The following is a 21,383-nucleotide window of genomic DNA, read 5'->3' on the forward strand; positions in this document are numbered from 1 at the left end:
TATTTACCATTTGCACTTTTTCTCTGCTCTGATTAAAATGACAAAAAAAGGAGAATGAAGGAAAATGCCTTTATTCCCTATTTGGCAATTCTATTGCACCAAAGAACACACATCTGAAATATGATTATCATTGTGAAGATCAGGGCTGGGGTGATTTCAAATTGAAGGCAGTTGATTCGTGAAGTGATTTTCATTTATAAAAAAAGAAAAGAGGGAGTGATAAAACATGTAAAATATGTCCTCTTGGCTGTACTGTAAAATAGCCTAATATATATATATATATATATATATATATATATATATATATATATATATATATATATATAAAACGTTTAAATATGTTGACAGTTCTATTAAAATACAAACAAATTTGTTTGAAACATTTCCTTTTGAAAATACTAACTGACATCAAGTACAAGGACATTATTCCAATGATCCAAACACACATATCAAACTGGCCAGTTCATAATGTAACATGACTTCCAGGTTCCTCTATGTGGGCTTATTTGTGAGTGTCTAACTTGTGCAAGAGCTGCACAAATCCATAAACATTGGTGTTTTACAAAAAGGTTCAACTCAGTAGTTCTATAAAGTCTTACAAATGCTATAAAAACATGGATGTGTGTTAAAACGGCTCACTCGTTTACGAAATGCCACATGGAAAATATTTGCATAGACTGACCGGACTAATAACAGGCATTCACCACGTGAATGTGGCTGACAAAAAAAGTGACAGCATAGCCATGACCCAAGTAGTCCCTATTAAAAATATATATATATATATATATATATATATATATATATATTTAGTGTAATGGTCCAGTTTGGTTAGTAACATAATTTGTGGACTCCACAAATTGAGGCTGTTCTGAAGGCAAAGGGAGTTCTTAATGTTTTGTACACTCCGTGTAAGCGCTGGTAAGTAAACCTTGTGTTGTGGTGGATGCAGATGATGGCCTGCACCATGCTCTCTGTGGGTGTCTTTGTAAACTGCAAGCTCCTCTGCAAAGAAACACAAATGACACTAGAGTTCAAATTCAAATACTGTATGGTTGCGTCCTGATTCTCCATCCTTCTCCGTGTAATGAATTCAAATCGGATTGGTGAAAATTTTGTCCGGAGGCGGGAGTTTCCACCATTGGTAAATCCATGACAGGAAGTGTGCAAGTACACACTTGGGGAGAAGGGTGGAGAATCAGGACACACAGCCGGTGACTAACTGTTCCCAATCATTAAGGTAAAGAGAGAAATAGGCACCTGAAAAACTATAGTTGCTTTAACAAATCACATTATTTTCCCATTTCTGTGGTTTTCCCTTATCCTTCCCGTCCCTCCCACGTCTTTCCACACACCCACCTCCACCTTCTCCTTTTCCTCCTGTCGTTCTTCATCCACGCATGTTGTACAGGTCTTCATCCTCAGGGCTGACCTGGCCCAGGTCAACTAGCTTGGGGTCAGGTGCAAATTTGGGTTTCCCTGGAAATACCCAAAATATTTGTTTATTTCTTTATAGTCAACGTCAATATCTGATATTAAAAGAAGATGAAGCCAACCTCCTAGACTAAAATATCTTCACATTGATTTGTGTGACTCACCAGCAGTTACTATTACAATCCCAGATGGCTCCTCTGCTGGAGCTGGAAGAGCAGCCTCCTCAACAGGTGTAGATGCCGTCTCTTCAGCTGTAGGTGGGGCAGCAACCTCCTCAACAGGTGTAGATGCCGTCTCTTCAGCTGTAGGTGGGGCAGCAACCTCCTCAACAGGTGTAGATGCCGTCTCTTCAGCTGTAGGTGGGGCAGCAACCTCCTCAACAGGTGTAGATGCCGTCTCTTCAGCTGTAGGTGGGGCAGCAACCTCCTCAACAGGTGTAGATGCAGTCTCTTCAGCTGTAGGTGGGGCAGCAAACTCCTCAACAGGGGCAGGTGGAGGAATCTCTTCAGCGGGAGGTGCAGGGGCAGGCTCCTCGACAGGGGCCGTCTCAACAGAAGGCACAAGGGTCGTCTCAACACTCTTGCAACACCACTCCCTCAGCTGCAGCAGGCTCAGTGTCAATATAACCCTCTGCAGGGGCCACCTCTGTGGTGGGCTGAGGGGCAGGTTCAGCCTCGGATGGAACTCCCTCCTCTATGGGGACTGGAGCAGAGCCAGGTTCAGAGGGAGTAGCCTCGTCAACAGCAGGCATGACTGGTTCAGATGATCCAGCTTCAGGGAGGGGCTTTGCCTCAGGTATTTCTGTCTCAGGGATAGGAGTTGGTGGGGCTTGCTGCTTCTAAACAGGAAAACATTGGTCAAGTTGTGTTTAATCCATAAAAATATGCTTTTCAAACTAAACTTTCCTACTTCCGAGAGAGCTTTAAAACGTCTTGTTAGATTTATTAATCACAAAAATACTGTATAAATGCAACATGTAAAGTGTTGTTCCCATGTTTCATGAGCTGAAATAAGAGACCAGAAATGTTCCATATGCACAAAAATCTTATTTCTTTCTAATTTTGTGCACATTTTTTTTTTTTTTTTTTACATCTCTGTTAGTGAGCATTTATCCTTTGCCAAAATGATCCATCCACATGACAGGAGTGGCATATCAAGAAGCTGATTAAACAGCACGATCATTACACAGGTGCACCTTGTGCTGGGGACAATGAAAGGCCACTAAAATGTGAAGATTTGTCACACAATACCACAGATGTCTCAAGTTTAGGGAGTGTACAATTAGCATGCTGACTCAAGGAATGTCCACCAGAGCTGTTCACATATAATTGAATGTTCATTTCTCTACCATAAGTTGCATCTGTTTTAGAGAATTTGTTCGTACGTCCAAACGGCCTCACAACCGCAGACCACGTGTATGGCGTCGTGTGAGCGAGCAGTTTGTTGATGTCAACGTTGTGAACAGAGTGCCATGGTAGCTGTGGGGTTATGGTATGGACAGGCATAAACTACAGACAACGAACACAACTGCATTTTATCGATGGCAATTTGAATACCAAGATGAGACCCTAAGGCCCAGTTTTGGTAAGGTGTCTTTGACCAACAGATGCATATCTGGATTCCCAGTCATGTGAAATCCATAGATTAGGTCTAATTTATGTATTTAAATTGACAATTTCCTCATAACTCAGTAAAATCTTTTAAATTGCATGTTGCATTTATATTTTTGTTCAGTATAGAATACTGCTAAATGCATTTTTTCCACAGCAAAATCAATTTGAGAACATAGAGTAGATGAAAAATAGCATCTATAATGTCAATAGTCTGTAACTCAAGACTGACAGTTGGGGGAGTTACTTCTTTGGGCTTTGATTTAAAGGTTGATGCCACATATGAGGTGGTGTACTGGTTGGCTGCATACATCTTCTGCCCAGTCATCTGCAGAAGAAAAGCCACACATTGTTACAGATGTAGGATCTTAATTTGATCCTTTTGTTGCAGAGAATGTGCAGGAAATGGAAACTTGTACTGTATTTTAGTTTTACAAAATTTCCACTTTGAAATATCAGACTTCAGTTGCCCTAAACGAAAAAGTTATCAACCCCTATGTCCACTAATTATAAGCAACATAATAACTCAAATATCCTGTGCTGCTGAATTATTTTCCTGCTGTAGCAAACTGGCTCAAATTAAAGATCATACATCTGAATATGCCTATTGCATATCACAATAAATCCAGTTTCTGCTCTTAATGTTAGCTCATATGCACATGGATGTTACAAAACAAATTGACATACAAGAAAACTAGATTTGTGCCATAATACAAAATGTGTTTTAAACAGTCCAAAGTATTGGATCTCATGACATTTACTAGTGTGTAAAAAGTCCTCAGTGACAGTTGAAAGGAAGCTGTGGAATTGTTTTTTCCCTTTACAACAGTCACTGAGTGGGGTAGCAAACGGCCATCCCAACAGTGACCATACCTAGAGGAACCCCCAACATCATCAGATGTGGCCCTGCGGGAGGGTGGTCAGCTACTCTACATAGTGGAACATGATACCAAAGATACATATGGCAACCTGCTTATTCAACCATTCTACTGCGAAGTGTACATTTTGGATAATCTACAGTGCCTATAGTTAGTCTACACCCCCTTGAACTTCGTGCACATTTTGTAGCATTACAATGTGGGATTTAAATAGATTTCATTGTCATGATCTACACAAAATACTCTGTCAAAGTGGAAGACAAATTTGACCATTTTTTAAAGATGAATGAAAAATAAAACAATAATATACCTTGATTAGATAAGTATTCACACCCCACTGAGTGAATACATGTTATAAACACCCTTGGTAGCGATTACAGCTGTGCGACTTCTTGGGTAAATTTCATAAGAGCTTTGCACACCTGTATTGTGTGTATTTAAAAAACATTTTATTTCACCTTTATTTAACCAGGTAGGCGAGTTGAGAAAAAGTTCTCATTTGCAACTGCAAACTGGGCAAGATAAAGCATAGCAAATCGACACATACACATGGAATAAACAAAACAGTCAATAATACAGTAGAACAAAAGAAAAGTATATATATATATATATATATATATACATACACATACATACACAAGTGAGTGCAAATGAGGTAAGATAAGAGAGTTAAGGCAATAAATAGGCCATGGTGTCAAAGTAATTACAATATAGCAATTAAACTATATATAAACACTATATGGTAGATGTGCAGAAGATGAATGTGCAAGTAGAGATACTGGGGTGCAAAGGAGCAAGACAAATAAATATAGTATGGTATTTGCCCATTATTTTTTTCAAAATTCTTCAAGCTCTGTCAAGGTGTTGGGGATCATGACAGCAATTTAAGTCTTGCCATAGATTCAAGCAGATTTATGTCAAAACTGTAAATTGGCCACTCAGGAACATTCACTGTCTTCTTGGTATGCAACTCCAGTCCAGTGCTGCTTTGTGTTTTAGGTTATTGCCCTGTTGAAAGTTGAATTACTCTCCCAGTCTCTGGTGTAAAGCCGACTGAAGTAGGTTTTCCTCTAGAATTTTGCCTGTGCTTAACTCCATCCTGTTTCTTTTTATCCTAAGAAAATTCCCCAGTCTTTGCCAAAGTCAAACATACCCATACCATGATGCAGCAACCACCATGCTTGAAAATAAGGAGGCAGTTCATCAGTGTTTTGTTGGATTTGCCCCAAACATACAGCTTTGTACCTAGGCCAAAAAGTTTATTCCTTTGCCATATTTTTCTGCAGTCTTACTTTAGTGACTTGTTGCAGACATACGCACGTTTTAAAATAATTGTATTCTGTAAATTGTTCTTCTTTTCACTGTCATTATTGTGGAGTCATTGCAATGTTGTTGATCCATCCTCAGTTCTCCAATCACAGCCATTGAACTCTGTAGCGGTTTTTAAAAATCACTAATGGCCTCATGGTGACATCCCTAAGCAGTTTCCTCCCTGTCCTGCAGCTTAGTTCATAAATTCTACTGCATCTTTAAGGTGTCTGGGTAGTTTAATGCATCATCCACAGCATAAGTATTAACTTCGCCAAGCTTAAAAGAGATATTCAATGTCTGATTTGTTATTGCTACCCATCACTGCCATTCTTTGAGGTCTTCGAAAAGCTCCCTGGTCTTTGTTCACTGAACAAACAAACACAACATGTAAAGTGAGGACCAACACTTTACATGTTGTGTTTATGTTTGTTCAGTGAACAAAGACCAAGGAGCTTTTCGAAGACCTCAAAGAATGGCAGTGGTCTTCTTGAGCTGAAATAAATAATCCCATACATTTTTCATATGCACAAAAAGCTTATTTCTCTCAATTTGTGCACACATTTGTTTACATCACCTATTTCAATCCTACTTTGTAGCTCAACAAAATATGCAAAAAGTTCAAGGGGGTGTAGACTTTGTATATGCACTATATAATAAACTGCTGGTCAATAATCTGGGGAGTATTCAGTAACTCATTATTACCTCTCCTTGCCAGGGTCAGACTAGCTAACCATTGAAAATTTTTAGAGACTGTGATCTAACAAATATATTCCAATATGATCAGATAAATAAACAATATTTTCTTATGGCTCTGTCAGTAATCTTTAATTTTCAACAGACACAAAAGACAAATTTCCTTTATATAAAAATCCCCATAACATGAACATTAAAGAAAGAAAGGTATTCAAGGCACCATCAGTAGCCTCTATTTTAGCAGGCTAAACAATTTTCTATCATCCACTCAACTGAAATATTTTTAAAATATAATTGGATTGAAATACAATAAAATAAAGTGCAAAAATCTATTAATCAAAAACAACACTTTGTTTAAGGAGAAGGTAAAATCAGTGAAAACAAATATTAAACTTTAACTTTTAAACTTGATCACACTCCACAGTAATGTTCACTTGTTTGAGGTTGAGGGTGATACTTGGTGGTGTCCCATCTCCACAAGGGAAGAAACCAGGAGGAGGATCTCTCAGGAACTCATGTGTATCTAGGTAAAATAGACATGAAAAACAAAGTTGTTACTAGAACAGACCTACTGATATGTCAACAGAACACCCCCACTTCTCACCATGTCCAGCAGTATAGACTGTTACAGCTCCAACCTTGACAGAGGTATAAGCATTCTGGAAAAACAATGGTCAGAAATGAGTACAAAATAAAACTAACAGAGCTGAGATATTACAAAATCACAAAAGCTGCCATTTTCAGAAAGTCCCTCACCGTCTATTGATCTCATGGCATCTCTAACACAAAATGCGAGTTCTCATTAAAAGTAGACAATTACCATAACTGAACTAAAGAGCCACTCCAAAACTTCCAGCATGTCATTCTTAAAAACCCATATTTATGAATATTCAAATTAGCCAATACAACCAACAGTCAGCAGTAATAAGAGGCCATCAGAGCCATATAGTGTAAGTATACCTTAACGGCTCTAACATATGGCCGCAGCCCCACTCGGACAACACCCAGCCCACTCTGCAGATCTCCAGGCTGCTCATCCAGGTAGTGTGTTGCTGTAGGGTCTAGAGCATAGATGGACAACTAAGAACAGAACAATAGATCATCAATTGATCGTCAAATGCATACAGTAAGAAGCATGGTGGTAATAGTCAAGTACATCCCGGTTCTTGAGTAAATTGAACATCATCTTTGTCATTTGATTACCTCTCTAGGGGAGAGCCGCACAGTTTATGTTTTGTCCTCACTCATGGCATACATTTGAAACGAGGCCATTCCCATTGCTGTGGAGATCGCCGCCAGCTTCACTACCTGCAGACACACAAACAGACTTTTGTCAAGATAGGCCTAAAGTAGTCCAGAGTTTTCCTGTCTTATATTCACATCTCATCACACAGGCCTACACCCGTTTTGTGCCATCGAGTGCTAAAACTATGGACCTATAATTGGACAATATTCTACTGTAACTGATGAAAATGATAGAATAATTAAGCCTAATGGCAATTATAATACTGTGACGCATAGTACTACAATTATCAGAACAGTACTTTACTCCATGAAACCACGGCTGCAACATTTTATTAAACTAAGAACGCAATATCAATGGGATACTGATCAAAGAGATAAGACACTGAACTTGTTGAGCAGGCCTCTTCTAGATTAAATTTTTTTAAATTGATACATTTAGGACAGGTTACGAAGAGGTGACCTCTTTCACATTGAAAGAGTGGGCTATCTATGCTAATCCTGAAATATACAGGGAAACACTTGGCTACATCCATTCTATATCTACTCTAACCCACATTCGTAGCGAACGTTACCTAGATAGAATTTAGAGTCAGACCACAGCAATTTGCGTTTGGAGCTACAAGTTCTAAAAGATGCGTGTAGCAAACAATGTTGTGTTCACGCAATTCTAATCGACATACACACATGTAAACGGATACAATATTCGACCTTTTAAAAACAACCTTCTAGTCCCAGTTCAAACTCAAGGAAAACATTGCTTAGGAAAGACTTGCAATGTACAAATACTCACTGGAGCCATTATGGTACCGGCAGTGTCCTACCGGTGGCGACCATGGACTAACTTTATCATAGGAAAACGCGTTAAATCCTGTTAATCTGTAACCACTTTCGTGCCCTCAAAGTCACTGTGCTATCGTTACATCAAATATTTGTGTAACTATACCCAGATAGACCACAGCCCGTCTTTTCTAAGAGAACAAAATAGTCATAGTGGGCAGAACAAGCAAAGAGATGGACCGAGCCAAACACGAGTTAGCGAGTTCCTATTGGCTCGTTCTAGTGTATCTACATATTTCCGTTAGTGAACGCCTACTCTGTAGAGTACGCGTGTGCAATAATTCAATTCGCCTTTGCACTCCTAAACAACGCAATATTTTACAACTTTGGCAAAAGATAAAGTCTACAAAACTAGGTCCACTCTGTTCATAACAGAGTTTAGTCTTGGGAACAGAAAACTGTATTGGGATCAAATGATTCAGCAATGACGATGTGCGGAATGTTGACCAAAATCCATCCTTTCATCTTCTCCCACTGCCAGCCAAGTTAAATTGTGAGTGGAAACGCCAAGCGGATGTTTCACATTTATATATCCGGTGAAATACCTGACTCCTTGTCCTTCCGTCATTGATTGGACTGAATCTTGGGTGCCGGTGTTGTGCCCAAAATTTCCCCCCTGACATAACACCCCCCCCCCTTTTATAATTTCCTTAAATTTTGTGGCTAAGGTCAAATACTTTCTGTGTGGCACACACATCAGGGTCAAATACTTTCTATAGAACAAACTTCACGGCAACCAACATTAATAATGATTGTATGTGTATATTATATTAAACATAAAGGGTGGAGTAAAATGTTGGCAAGCAGAAAACCTTTCAGAACAACTATGGCTGAGTTATTATCCTTACACTTTCAAAAATACTAGTCGAATAAGGCATCGGAGAGATGACTAATTTTGGCAAAGAGATGTATTTATAGACTAATAAAAATCAGGAGCGGATTTAAGTACGGTGACATGGGCAGCCGCCTAGGACTTTCTGCTACTAAGATTGCCGGGGTCGGCACCGGGCCATTCAAGCTAGAACCGCCACATACACTTGAAACAAATAGCCAAAACGAAAACTGCAGACAAATTTCTGCTACTAAGATCAGTGAAATGTAGGCTAAACTGACAACTGAGTGAAGAGCAGAAATCTCAACTAGCAAGCAAGTCGCAGCAATGAAGAATGCAAAGGGGGGGGAATTCTAGATAAGTAGAACAAGAGCTCAAGTAGTTGAACCTTTGTGGTGGCGGTATCAGCTCCAGTGAGCTTCTGCCCAAGTTAAGCACTGTTTATTGGGTCAGTGAATAATGACCTCCGCTATAACAATGACATACACATAACAATGTTAATCAGTTTTCTTTATTTAGAGTATTGGGCGGCAGGGTAGCCTAGTGGTTAGAGCGTTGGACTAGGAACCAAAAGGTTGCAAGTTCAAATCCCCGAGCTGACAAGGTACAAATTTGTCGTTCTGCCCCAGAACAGGCAGTTAACCCACTGTTCCTAGGTGGTCATTGAAAATAAGAATTTGTTCTTAACTGACTTGCCTAGTAAAATAAAGGTAAAAATTAAATCTGATCCTATTCTGGAAAAGCCTGCCCATTATTTGGGTCCCTATGAGCAGGGTTGAAGATCTGCTTTAGTTCAGAGTACTGTTTTTGTTATCGAAATAAATAGACATGAATGCATTTATTTGTGCAGTAATTCAGTTTATTGGTTTTACAACTTCAGTTTTACAACCTCGTACTGTATATATTTCTGAGAAACAAAAAGGCTACTTTTGATTCATAGGAAGAATAAATGTATTTCTCTTTCTTGATAACACTTTTTTTAATCAGTTAATGTACAGATAAACAGATAATAATATACTTCCAAAAAAGAGCAATATGTTCCTTTTTTTAATGTCGCAGTGCAACTTACATCTTAGCTACACACCTGCGCAGTTGTACTATGAGGTGCACACCTCCAAAATAACACAGTGGAACCCTGGACAGATTGGGCAGATTTCATGTACAATGTTTTAAAACATTGTGAGAACAATTACATTCTGGTTAAATGAAATACATTCTACAATACATGTACTGCTATTCATAAAATTTGAAAGTTGCAAGCAACAACTTGAGAGTAACTGCTGACATGTTTTATAAATGTTAGTAGCCTAAATGTCTAATAGGACATGTAGCCAAACAATGCAGGGCCTGTGTAATCATACTGTATAATTTGAAGTAGATTATACTGTATAACAAATGTACTGACACCTAAAGGCATTTTAAGTATCAGGACACAACACTGGATGATAACTGGAGGTGAATTGAAGAAATGTCAATATCCTGCCAGGAATAAGGGAGTATGTATTAAGCAGCACAAAGAAAAACATTATAATTGAAATGTGATAGAAATTACATATTCCATCACAGGTAAAAGAAAGTCCAGAAAAAAGGCCTAAAAAGAATCAACCAAGTATGTCAAACTTTAAAAATGAAAAATGTGTTATGAGTTGTTGATCATGTATTTTAGGCAGAAGGAATGCAAACACATTGAAGTACTACTTCTTAACCTGTAGAAATAAACAACTTAAGCAAATACAATTCGACACAATTTCTGGGATCCTTTTGAAAATAAGCCAGTACATTCACATAAAATCAACAGAGACACAGAAAGGGAACAGAATACATGAGCAAAACTCAAGACCTGAATCAACCCTGAAGATCAGGAGGTAACTTCTGTGACAGGTGGAATGAAGCAAAAACAGTCATTCAGGAGACGCAATGCTTTTTGTCTTTTATATACTTTTTCTAAGAAAAATATAAGTAAAAAGATTCTGTCGTCACAGAATCTAAAGATTGCATTCACAAGTATATAGTTCACAGTTTTAAATAGAGGGTGCTGCTATGCAAACAATATAATATTTTTATTTAGCACATTTCTCAACCTCAATGGCCACATGTACATGTTTACTACCATGCAGATGTTTGATTTCAAAAATAAATCTCACCAACAAATGCTATAATGATCAAAATCAAAATAGCTACAAAGAGACATATCAATAAATGTAAAGTGTCATTCCGGTGAGCTGTGTTTGGCTAAACTACTTTGTTTAAATGTCAAACAAAATGTACATAATTATACATACATGTTAAACATGCAACATCCGTACATACAACAAAAATGTGTAATAAAACCCTACCCATACACTAAAAGCCCAAATACCTCCATCTCTTTCTCTCACTCTCTCTTCCTCACACAACCCTGTCCTCTCCACACTTATACAAACATACAGTGCGCACACTTTTACACAGATTGAGGCTTTCTTTCTGGGGGCTCAGGGTCACACAGTAACATGTTGGCCCAGTAGGGGGGTGTAATTGTTGTAATCAGAATGATGCCTATAGCCCGTCGCTACATAGCTCTCTCTTCAAGCAGCATTAAAGGGGAAATAAAAAATGAAATAAAATCAAAGCTTGCTTCCTCTTAAGCAAGGAAATAAATAACAAAAATGAGAATCGAAGAAAAAAATGCACTGCATCAGCCAAAAACAGTTCTTGTCTTCTTTTTGTTGTTAAGTTCTCTTTCAATCTATCATCTGTTGCATTTTCTGTTTTGAAGATAATAATGAAGAAGGATAGTTTCTCCACACATGCAGAATGGCACCTCGTGGGAGCCTTATTTTATCCAATATACAGTATATACACCGACCGTAACTCTCTTCTGTTTGATCTCAGTGCAGTATGTACACATATTACAGTGATTGGTTTGTCAGTTCATTTGCTGTGAATGGTGATGGTAGACCCTGGCTGCATCGACGATTGTGGGGGAAAGAGATGATTGCATGATTCCACAGTGTCTTCCTGTTACTCTGTATCTGAGCACTCAAACGTGAGTTTCGATGAAGGAGTGGGTGTGCATCATCAGAGGTGGAGACAGGGGTGAGAGGTCGGACCCCTCAGGGTGAGACTCTGTCGGGGCAGAGCTGAACTCACAGATGTCCACAAAAAGCTCATGGTGTTGCTGCTTCCACTCCTGGAACTTCTGGGAGTTTAGACCGGGGTCGTCCAGCACTTGGCTGATAATGGCCAGATCACCCTCTTTGGCCTGTGGGAACACATCAGTTAGTGTTTGGCTTTCATACCACCTAAATGACCCCACTCATATGCCACCTCCCTCGCATCGCTATAGACAGCCACCTGCTGGACCTGTAACATCCTATACCATTCATATTTGCCCTTTGCAGTGTTTTCCCTAAGCGTTGGCCGTTGGCTCACCAGCCGATAACAGACTGATTATTGTCCGGCTACTTTTTCCACTTTTCCACAATTAACTAGGCTTCTTTTCATTTAAAAGTTTAAATTCGCTAGTCAGAAAAGTCAGTATAGCCTTCTCCCCCTAGAATAAACAATATGCATCTTCTAGTGCCCTATTGGTAGGAAAGGCACCTGTCAGTCATAAAGCGAGCGATGACAGGGAAACACTGCTGGTTTGTCAGTCTGCTGCCTGTCCCGACTCTCGGTACATACTTCTTCATCGTCTCCTGTGAGTGAATTTACACGCCCCATGTAATGTAACTGGTAACGATGACTTGAAATCTATTTAATTATTGTTTTGTGGCATATTCAACTATTTTATTTCATGTATTTTATATAGCCAGCCACAGAGTCGGGGCACAGGCTATTTCCTGTGCTTTGATTGACGATCGAACAGCAAGTGTTGACTAGTTTATTAATAGTGTCGAACTGACTGAATAAGTCAGTCTCCTACTGTATATACTTTGCTATTCATAAATCATACAATGTAGTTACATGTCCATGGTATCCCAAATATCTTGTTTGTATTTTCCTAGGACTCTTTTAAACTAAATTGAAAGAGTAGACCCAACTAGTTTCTCTGACTATATTACTAAGCTACCGCCTTCCCTCTAAGTCCAACCCCCTGTGAATGATTGACAGGTCTGAAACCCCACCAACTCTGAAACATCCTGCCCCCTCCCCTGACAATCCCACCCACAGTGAATGATTGACAGGCCAAACTGTTAAAGGGATAGTTCCCCCAAATTACAAAATGACACATTGGTTTCCTTATCCTTAGTGTCCACAGCCACAGAGCCAATAAAGTACATAATTTGAAGAACAAACATCATTGTGGCAATTCATATCTTGCAGCAAAACTGTAAATATGACTTTAATCTCAAGAGAAGACAGGTTAAAGGTTAAAAAACAAGCTTATTTTACCTAGGTCTAGATGATATCCAATGCAACCCACTGAATTCATACATTTTCAGTCATTTTAATTGCAAAGTCATGTCTTTCTACTCAGTACCACAACTAATTTAACCAATCTGGGATGTAAAGTTGTACAAGCATTTTGCTACACACGAAATAACATCTGCTAAATATGTGTATGTGACCAATACAATTTGATTTGAACTATTCAATAATTTAACTGTATATTTTGGATGGAATCAAGGCATTAGAATTGTACCAGAGGCCACCAAAACAGAGCTTGTTCTGCAAAAACAAAATCCCCAGGAGGGAAAGCAACCCCGGAACCTCAAAGTCCGGAACTCCCTGGCTGGCTACTTCATATACTTGTGTAAAACACTGCCTATGACTGCCCCACAGCCTGCCCTGTGGCTGTGTCCCTTCCTCTCCGTACCTTGAGCGTGCTGCGCAGGGCACGAATGCGGTGCAGCTTGTCATTGATGACAGGGTCATTGCAGCGCTTGACGAAGGAGCGTCTGAACTCCTGTTTGGTGGAGGGCCTCTGCTCCCCCAGGGCAGACAGGCTGGCCTGCTCTATGGAGCGATACAGCTCATGAAAGCCATCCACTCCCTCATGATCATGGCCTCGCTCTTTAGACCGAGAATCTGAGCGGGGAAATTAGGACAGGATTTCAAAGCTCTGTACTAAACCTTATTCAACCATTTTAACTTGGATAAAAGCTATACAAAGTACCTTGTCTCGGGTTGCAAAATTCTGTGAACTTTCAATAAATTCCCTGGTTTTCCAGAAATAGTGGTTGGGGGATCCAGGTTTTCTATGTACTCCTAATTCCAGGAATCGTCCAACTGGGATTTCGGGAAAACCAAGGAATTTATTGAAAGTTCACAGAATTTTGCTACCCTAAACATATCATCAAATGAATATATAATCAAGGCATAACCAGGTATATGTGTATTTTTTAAACGGTAACTTGAAATCTGAGGAGTCCTAAAGAGAAGCCTGACAAGAGCAGGAAGTACCTTGTTTTTTTTTGGAGTTGTGCTTTCTGAATGGCACCTCATCGTCCTCACTCCTCTCTTCTGAGGGTCCTGCTGGGCGCAGGCTGCCCTTGGTGCCCTGCACGTCCCTATTCCGGGGCAGGCTCTGGCTGCGCTGCTTATGTGTACAGTGGTGGAGGCGCTGCTCACGCTCCTCTATGTCCACCAATGGGAAGGGCCCATCTCTGTCAGGTTGCCGGCGCCTCTGGGCGGGCAGCGTGGCCTGGCGCCGGCGCTCGGGGGACATGAGCAGCTGACCCATTCCCATGTGGCCACTGCCGTAGCCTCCGTCGCCCCTGTCACCCTCCCCCGGCACCGTCTGCAGGAAGTGGAGGCCCGAGCTGGTGAGAGGCGTCTCGATCAGGTCCTGCCAGGAGCGGCGTTGGGTGTCACGGAGGGTGGGGCGGCAGCTGGAGGAGTGGGTGCTCCCGGGGACGTCCGGACGGGAATCCTCAGCAGAGGAGTGGGAGTACGTGGACTCACTGGAGAAGTGGCGCTCAGGGAACGGACTGGAGGAGTTCACCTGGAAGGGCACCAGTGGACAGAGGTATTTAATGATAGGGTCATTATATATCTTATGAGTGTAAGCATACGTGTGCGTAACAGTGCAGGCTCCTCAGAGGAGGACAATCCTCCTCAGTGAATTTCATTTAAAAAAATGTTTTTAACATTTAAAAAGTTATCCTTTTTAGATAAAACTGTATTAAATATATTCATATGTCACCAAATAATTGATTAAAACACACAGTTTTGCAACGAAGGTCTACAGTAGTCTCAACAGCACTCTGTAGGGTAGCACCATGGTGTAGCCGGAGGACAGCTAGCTTCCGTCCTCCTCAGGGTACATTGACTTCAAATGGTTCTCACCCCCTTCCAGCAATCATGACAACTTCCAGAGGACAACCTCCAACCTATCAGAGCTCTTGCAGCATGAACTGACATGGTGTCCACCCAATCAAAGGATCAGACAATGAATATATTACTGAAAGCATAAGCTACTGCTAGGAGAGACTCAAGGAGAGAGAGAAAGACTATATTAATTTCATTAAAAAAACAAAAACACTTTCAGTTTCACAAATGCAGCTAGCTAGTTTGGCCTACTCAAACACCCTGCACAAACAGAGGGATGCTATGTTAGCTAGCTGGCTATGACTATCCAACACACACTGGAACTCTTCCAAGTCAAGGTAAGATTTTGGTTTCACTCATTTATTGCCACTAGGACCCGCCCGTGTAACTGCTAAACTGCTTACTGACTATACACTGTAACGTTACTGCATGATTGTAGTTGGTTTACTAACGCATTAGTTCTATACGCGATGTTGTCTATGACGTTACTTTTGCTAATATGGTGACAATAATGTAGGTTGTGTGTAGCGGTTAGGATACGGTTTGGCTTGGAAAGTTTTTTTCCGCCTGGTCACATACAGCTGATGTGTTGTGCATTGAAGTCCACATACGAAGGGAAAAGGTGAGAGAGGGAGAGCGCGTAGATGCGAGAAAGAATACAACATGGCCGCTATGAAAGTTAACTGTGTTTACGTGTGATCTGGGGTGCATTCATTTCGCTGATTCTGTCGAAAAACATTTCTTAAACAGAAGCAAACGGAACGAAAATGGGAATAAACTTACCTGAATTTGTCCAATAGAAACTCTCGTTTGCAACTGTTTGACTAATGATTACACCCTAGATCAGCTAGATGAAGGCAAGAGTGTGCAAGGCGGTTTTGAATGTGTCACTATCTGTCCATGTGTCAGTGTCTTTTCTCTCTACCTATTGCAAACTCATGATGGGTATAGGGAAAATTAGAGTATCATATAGTACTGTAGCTTAAACCTATCAATGTTACATTGAACTGAGTGAATATAATATGAATGACAGTCATCCAATATGCTATAATAGAAATAAGGACATGCTTGTGAAAAAAATAATTGCCCTCCCTCATCTTAAATAGCACCAACCGCCACTGTTGTGTATGTGTGTGTGTTCCAGAATGTGGACCAGATGCCTGCACTCACAGACGGGGTGCGGTGGTAGGTATCACAGCGTGATAGCATGCCCTCTTGTTTCAGGGTCATAGAACCATCAATCTCATCCTGGTCACTCTCACTCCAGTAATCTGAAACACACATAAAAGTTGAACATCAATAAGATAAACAGCTTGGGTGACCTCATCCATGCCAATACTGTCAGTATTGCACTACAGTACAATAGGTATTGATCTAACACACTTTCGTAACATTTTACGTCAATGTCCTAAAATCACTCAATTTCCACATCACAACAGGATGTTGTCTGATGTCATTAAAAATCTAAACAGATAGTCCTACCTTCATCAGGGCGAGAAACTTTATCGTCGGGTGTGTAGCCAATCGCTGCCAGCCCCAGCCGGTTCATCCATCTAAAATGGGTAAGAAGACAGGGTGAAGAAGACTTGGCACCTGAACAAATCAGTTGGAGGGGCCTTTGATTTCCACAGACGGACCATTTTTTCATGCGACCCTTTTCATGCGACCTATGTGTGCACGCACTTGCATACATTTTTTCAATGAGTGTAATAGTAAAGACCATAGGCAGCTCGTGAATTTCAAGTTTGTGGAAGCTTACAATTCATCCTACCATTTCTACCAATCTGAGTGCCAGTTATGATTATTTTTAAATGCACATTTCATGGAACAGTTTCATTTAAAAAAAATGGTTAATCATAAAAATCCGAAGTAGGCCATAAATGATACAAATCTAAAACTATGGAGAGAGCACTAGCCTCTGTCATAGACACACTGATACACTGCGAACCATTAGTGACTAAAGAAATGAGAGCATAGAACTCAGTGGGCTGCATTTAGTAAAAAATACAGTTGAAGTCAGAAGTTTACATACACCTTAGCCAAATACAATTAAACTCAGTTTTTCACAATTCCTGACATTTAATCAGAGTAAAAATTATTCTCTGTCTTAGGTCAGTTAGGATAACCACTTTATTTTAAGAATATGAAATGTCAGAATAATAGTAGAGACAATTATTTATTTCAGCTTTTATTTATTTCATCACATTCCCAGTGGGTCAGGAGTTTACAAACACTCAATTAGTATTTGGTAGCATTGCCTTTAAATTGTTTAACTTAGGTCAAACGTTTCAGGTAGCCTTCCACAAGCTCCCCACAATATGTTGGGTGAATTTTGGCCCATTCCTCCTAACAGAGCTGGTGTAACTGAGTCAGGCTTGTAGGCCTCCTTGCTCGCACGTGCTTTTTCAGTTCTGCCCACATATTTTCAAAGGGATTGAGGTCAGGGCTTTGTGATGGCCACTCCAATACCTTGACTTTGTTGTCCTTAAGCCATTTTGCCACAACTTTGGAAATATGCTTGGGGTCATTGTCCATTTGGAATACCCATTTGCGACCAAGCTTTAACTTCCTGACTGATGTCTTGTGATGTGACTTCAATATATCCACATAATTTTCCTTCCTCATGATGCTATCTATTTTGTGAAGTGCACCAGTCACTCCTGCAGCAAAGCACCCCCACAACATGATGCTGCCACAACCGTGCTTCACGGTTGGGATCGTGTTCTTCAGCTTGCAAGCCTCCCCCTTTTTCTTCCAAACATAACGATGGTCATTATGGCCAAATAGTTATATTTTTGTTTCATCAGACCAAATGTTATGTACTTGAGTGAAGACCCAAAAGCGGTTTTAACAGAAAACAGAGTTCTTTAAAACAGGAATGGCATAAATCCTCTTCCAACGTAGACAATGGAACAAAAGAACGTAGAATAATGCAGGATGCACCTGCCAGGCAGACTCCGACAGGATAGGACAAGGTGGAAGCAAACGAGACGACAGCTTGCTTCTGGCATCAAAAAACACAAACAAGAATCAGACACTGAAAGTAGCAGGAACAGAGAGAGAAATAGAGACCTAATCAGAGGGGGAAGAGAGAACAGGTGGGAACGAGTGAATGAGCTAGTTAGAGGAGATGTAGAACAGCTGAGGAATGAGAGACAGAGAAGGTAACCTAAAAAGACCAGCAGAGAGAGACAGAGTGAAGAGAAAGGACAGGAACAGACATAACAAGACATGACACCAAAGGACATTTCTCCAAAAAGTACGATCTTTGTCCCCATGTGCAGTTGCAAACCGTAGTCTGGCTTTTTTATGGCGGTTTTGGAGCAGTGGCTTCTTCCTTCCTGAGCGGCATTTCAGGTTATGTCGATATAGAACTCGTTTTACTGTGGATATAGATATTTTATACCTGTTTCCTCCAGCATCTTCACATTGATTTGCACTTTTCGCACCAAAATATGAAAAGAGCCAGAACGCATCTCCTTCCTGAGTAGTATGACGGCTGCGTGGTCCCATGGTGTTTATACTTGTGTACTATTGTTTGTACAGATGAATGTGGTGCCTTCATGCGTTTGGAAATTGCTCCCAAGGATGAACCAGACTTGTGGAGGTCTACCATTTTTTTCTGATGTCTTGGCTGATTTCTTTTGATTTTCCCATGATGTCAAGCAAAGAGGCACTGAGTTTGAAGGTAGACCTTGAAATATATCCACAGGTACACCTCCAATTGACTCAAATGTTGTCAATTAGCCTATGAGAAGCTTATAAAGCCATTACATTTTCTGGAATTTTCCATGCTGTTTAATGGCACAGTCAACTTAGTGTATGTAACTTCTGACCCACTGGAATTGTGATACAGTGAATTATAAGTTAAACAATCTGTCTGTAAACAATTACTGGGAAAATTACTTGTGTCATGAACAAAGTAGATGTCCTAACCAGCTTACCAAAACTACAGTTTGTTAAGAAATTTGTGGAGTGGTTGAAAAATGAGTTTTAATGACTCCAACCTAAGTGTATGTTAACTTGACCTGTTCACTGTGATTACTATTATTTGACCACGCTGGTCATTTATGAATATTTGAACATCTTTGCCATGTTCTGTTATACACAGCCAGAAGAGGACTGGCCACCCCTCATAGCCTGGTTCTTCTCTAGGTTTCTTCCTAGGTATTGGCTTTTCTAGGGAGTTTTTCCTAGCCACTGTGCTTCTACACCTGCATTGCTTGCTGTTTGGGGTTTTAGGCTGGGTTTCTGTAGAGCACTTTGATATATCAGCTGATTTAAGAAGGGCTATATAAATAAATTTGATTTTATTTAAACTTCCGACTTCAACTGTATATTATTATTTTTTTCTTTCTGTTTTGCATGTTATTTTGGCATTAATACGTGTCACATACCAATGTAATTATTTATTTTTTATGAGTTAGTAAAGCCGCATACAAACATGTTCTCTGTTTTGCTTTCTTGAGGAAGGCAGCTCCAAAATGCAGGTTTTTTTCAGCCTAGCTCAGCGCTTTCTGTGGTGGTGGGGCAGCCAGCGGAAAATACGGAGCGTTGGGGTTGGTAATGTTCTCTAGTTGCGCCGTTATTGGCTCAGTGTTCTGTCACTGATGGGGACACTACGTCACCACAAAATCTACAGGGAGAGCTCGGAAATTTAAGCCCCTTGGGTGCTGCCGTAGACTTACATTGGAAGTGCTCATCCAAGAAGTCTCATGGTCATTGGCCAAAGATAAAATGACGTCAAATCACGTTATATCTACCGTAGCTTTGAATGGACCGATCATGTCAACATCATACTTTCAAAATCTTAGCTAGAAAGCTAGCAGTCATCATCATGCATCAAGTCGGCAATCTACTGGAAAATCCCTTTCAATCCTTGTCATATGAAGAGAAATTATAGATAAAAACGTATCAGTGCTCATCGGCCATTGGACATAAACATAACACAAGAAGTTGGAAATGACAAATTCTAAGACGCCACTACAGTCCCGGGTTCGATCCCAGGCTGTGTCACAGTCGGCTGTGACCGGGAGACCCATGAGGCGGTGCACAATTGGCCCAGCGTAGTTTGGGTTAGGGGAGGGTTTGGCAGGCCAGGATGCCCTCATCGTGCTCAAGCAACTCCTTAAGGCGGGCCGGTCACCTGCAAGCTGACTCTGCCAGCAGCATACCACCCTGCATACTACTGCTGGCTTGCTTCTGAAGCTAAGCAGGGTTGGTCCTGGTCAGTTCCTGGATGGGAGACCAGATGCTGCTGGAAGTGGTGTTGGAGGGCCAGTAGGAGGCACTCTTCCCTCTGGTCTAAAAAAATATCCCAATGCCCCAGGGAAGTGATTGGGGACACTGCCCTGTGTAGGGTGCCGTCTTTCGGATGGGAAGTTAAATGGGTGTCCTGACTCTCTGAGGTCATTAAAGATCCCATGGCACTTATTGTTAGAGTTGTGGTGTTAACCCAGGGGTCCTGGCTTAATTCTCAATCTGGCCCTCAAACCATCACGGTCACCTAATAATCCCCAGTTTACCATTGGCTCATTCATCCCCCTCTCCCCTGTAACTATTCCCCAGGTCGTTGCAGCAAATGAGAATGTGTTCTCAGTCAACTTACCTGGTAAAATAACGGATAAATAAAATAAAATAAATTTGCTTGTCAGTTCGACAGTGTTTCCTCTGACACATTGTTGCGGCTGGCTTCTGGGTTAAGCGAGCAGTGCGGCCTTGCTCTCGACCTTCACCGGGTCCGTAGGGGAGTTGCATCAATGAGACAAGATCATAACTACCAATTGGATTTCACAAAAATGCGGGTAACGCCATGGGCCTTAAAGGTTTGAATACACTGGCCATGCTGTCAATCCAGCATGACTTCTGCCATGTTCAAAACAACTGGAAACTCGGAACTGAGAAATCTCAGACTTCATTGAGTTCAAGACAACTGGGAACTCAGATAAAACTAGCTGCGACTCTGAAAATACGGAAAATAATTTTGAATGGTCATCCAACTCGGCATTCCAAGTCGGGATTTCGGGCCTCTTTCTAGAGCCCACAAGAAGGACCGCCGCGCTACCTTCCTGTTGAAGTGAGCACAGCACAACAAGGTGAGTCCAAATGTCTTGTATGCTGCTGCATAAATGATGTAATATGCCAGGGAGATATGTATACTGTAGCCAAGAAAGTAATACCAAGTGTATGTTGTGTAGTAAGCTGTTATGTGCCTAACCCTAATAATTTGGTCCCTTTCCCCCTCATAACTTTGCCTACTGTTCTGACTTGATGGTGCACATGTAGCCTATAACT

The 21,383-nt window shown here is 40.7% G+C and overlaps 2 protein-coding genes across 6 annotated transcripts in view; both read right to left on the reverse strand.

Annotated features, from left to right (window-relative positions):
* Nucleotides 1-327: 327 nt before the first annotated feature.
* On the reverse strand, nucleotides 328-8,205 carry LOC135548430 (uncharacterized). Of its 5 annotated transcripts, none has more exons than XM_064978031.1 (8): nucleotides 7,959-8,205; nucleotides 7,127-7,231; nucleotides 6,884-6,975; nucleotides 6,528-6,582; nucleotides 3,274-3,369; nucleotides 1,596-2,269; nucleotides 1,357-1,476; nucleotides 328-1,002 (listed from the first exon to the last, which is right to left on the reverse strand). In XM_064978031.1, the coding sequence occupies exons 4-6, from the start codon at nucleotides 6,528-6,530 to the stop codon at nucleotides 2,003-2,005; spliced, it is 366 nt and encodes a 121-aa protein (XP_064834103.1). In that variant the 5' UTR covers nucleotides 6,531-6,582; nucleotides 6,884-6,975; nucleotides 7,127-7,231; nucleotides 7,959-8,205; the 3' UTR covers nucleotides 328-1,002; nucleotides 1,357-1,476; nucleotides 1,596-2,002. The 5 variants fall into 5 exon arrangements, with proteins under 5 accessions (XP_064834103.1, XP_064834106.1, XP_064834101.1 ...); XM_064978034.1 differs by having other exon boundaries at nucleotides 3,289-3,369; nucleotides 6,884-6,984; XM_064978029.1 differs by having other exon boundaries at nucleotides 6,884-6,984.
* Nucleotides 8,206-9,680: 1,475 nt separating this feature from the next.
* Nucleotides 9,681-21,383, reverse strand: part of LOC135548431 (connector enhancer of kinase suppressor of ras 2-like) — a 67,220-nt gene continuing 55,517 nt past the window's right edge. Inside the window, exons 19-23 of the mRNA XM_064978035.1 lie at nucleotides 16,572-16,642; nucleotides 16,260-16,360; nucleotides 14,223-14,763; nucleotides 13,636-13,847; nucleotides 9,681-12,078 (exon numbers count right to left, since the gene is read on the reverse strand). Coding sequence (XP_064834107.1) covers nucleotides 11,857-12,078; nucleotides 13,636-13,847; nucleotides 14,223-14,763; nucleotides 16,260-16,360; nucleotides 16,572-16,642 — 1,147 coding nt within the window. The 3' untranslated portion in view covers nucleotides 9,681-11,856. The remainder of the gene's footprint in view (nucleotides 12,079-13,635; nucleotides 13,848-14,222; nucleotides 14,764-16,259; nucleotides 16,361-16,571; nucleotides 16,643-21,383) is intronic.

The sequence above is a fragment of the Oncorhynchus masou genome, chromosome 11, assembly GCF_036934945.1.
Source record: "Oncorhynchus masou masou isolate Uvic2021 chromosome 11, UVic_Omas_1.1, whole genome shotgun sequence".
NCBI lineage: Eukaryota > Metazoa > Chordata > Actinopteri > Salmoniformes > Salmonidae > Oncorhynchus > Oncorhynchus masou.

What these genes read in the sequence shown, in the direction of transcription:
- LOC135548430 (XM_064978031.1), bottom strand. An exon ending in AAGAAGTAACTCCCCCAACT is followed by an intron (nt 2,270 to 3,273) that starts GTCAGTCTTGAG and finishes TTTCCTGTTTAG; the next exon opens with AAGCAGCAAGCCCCACCAAC.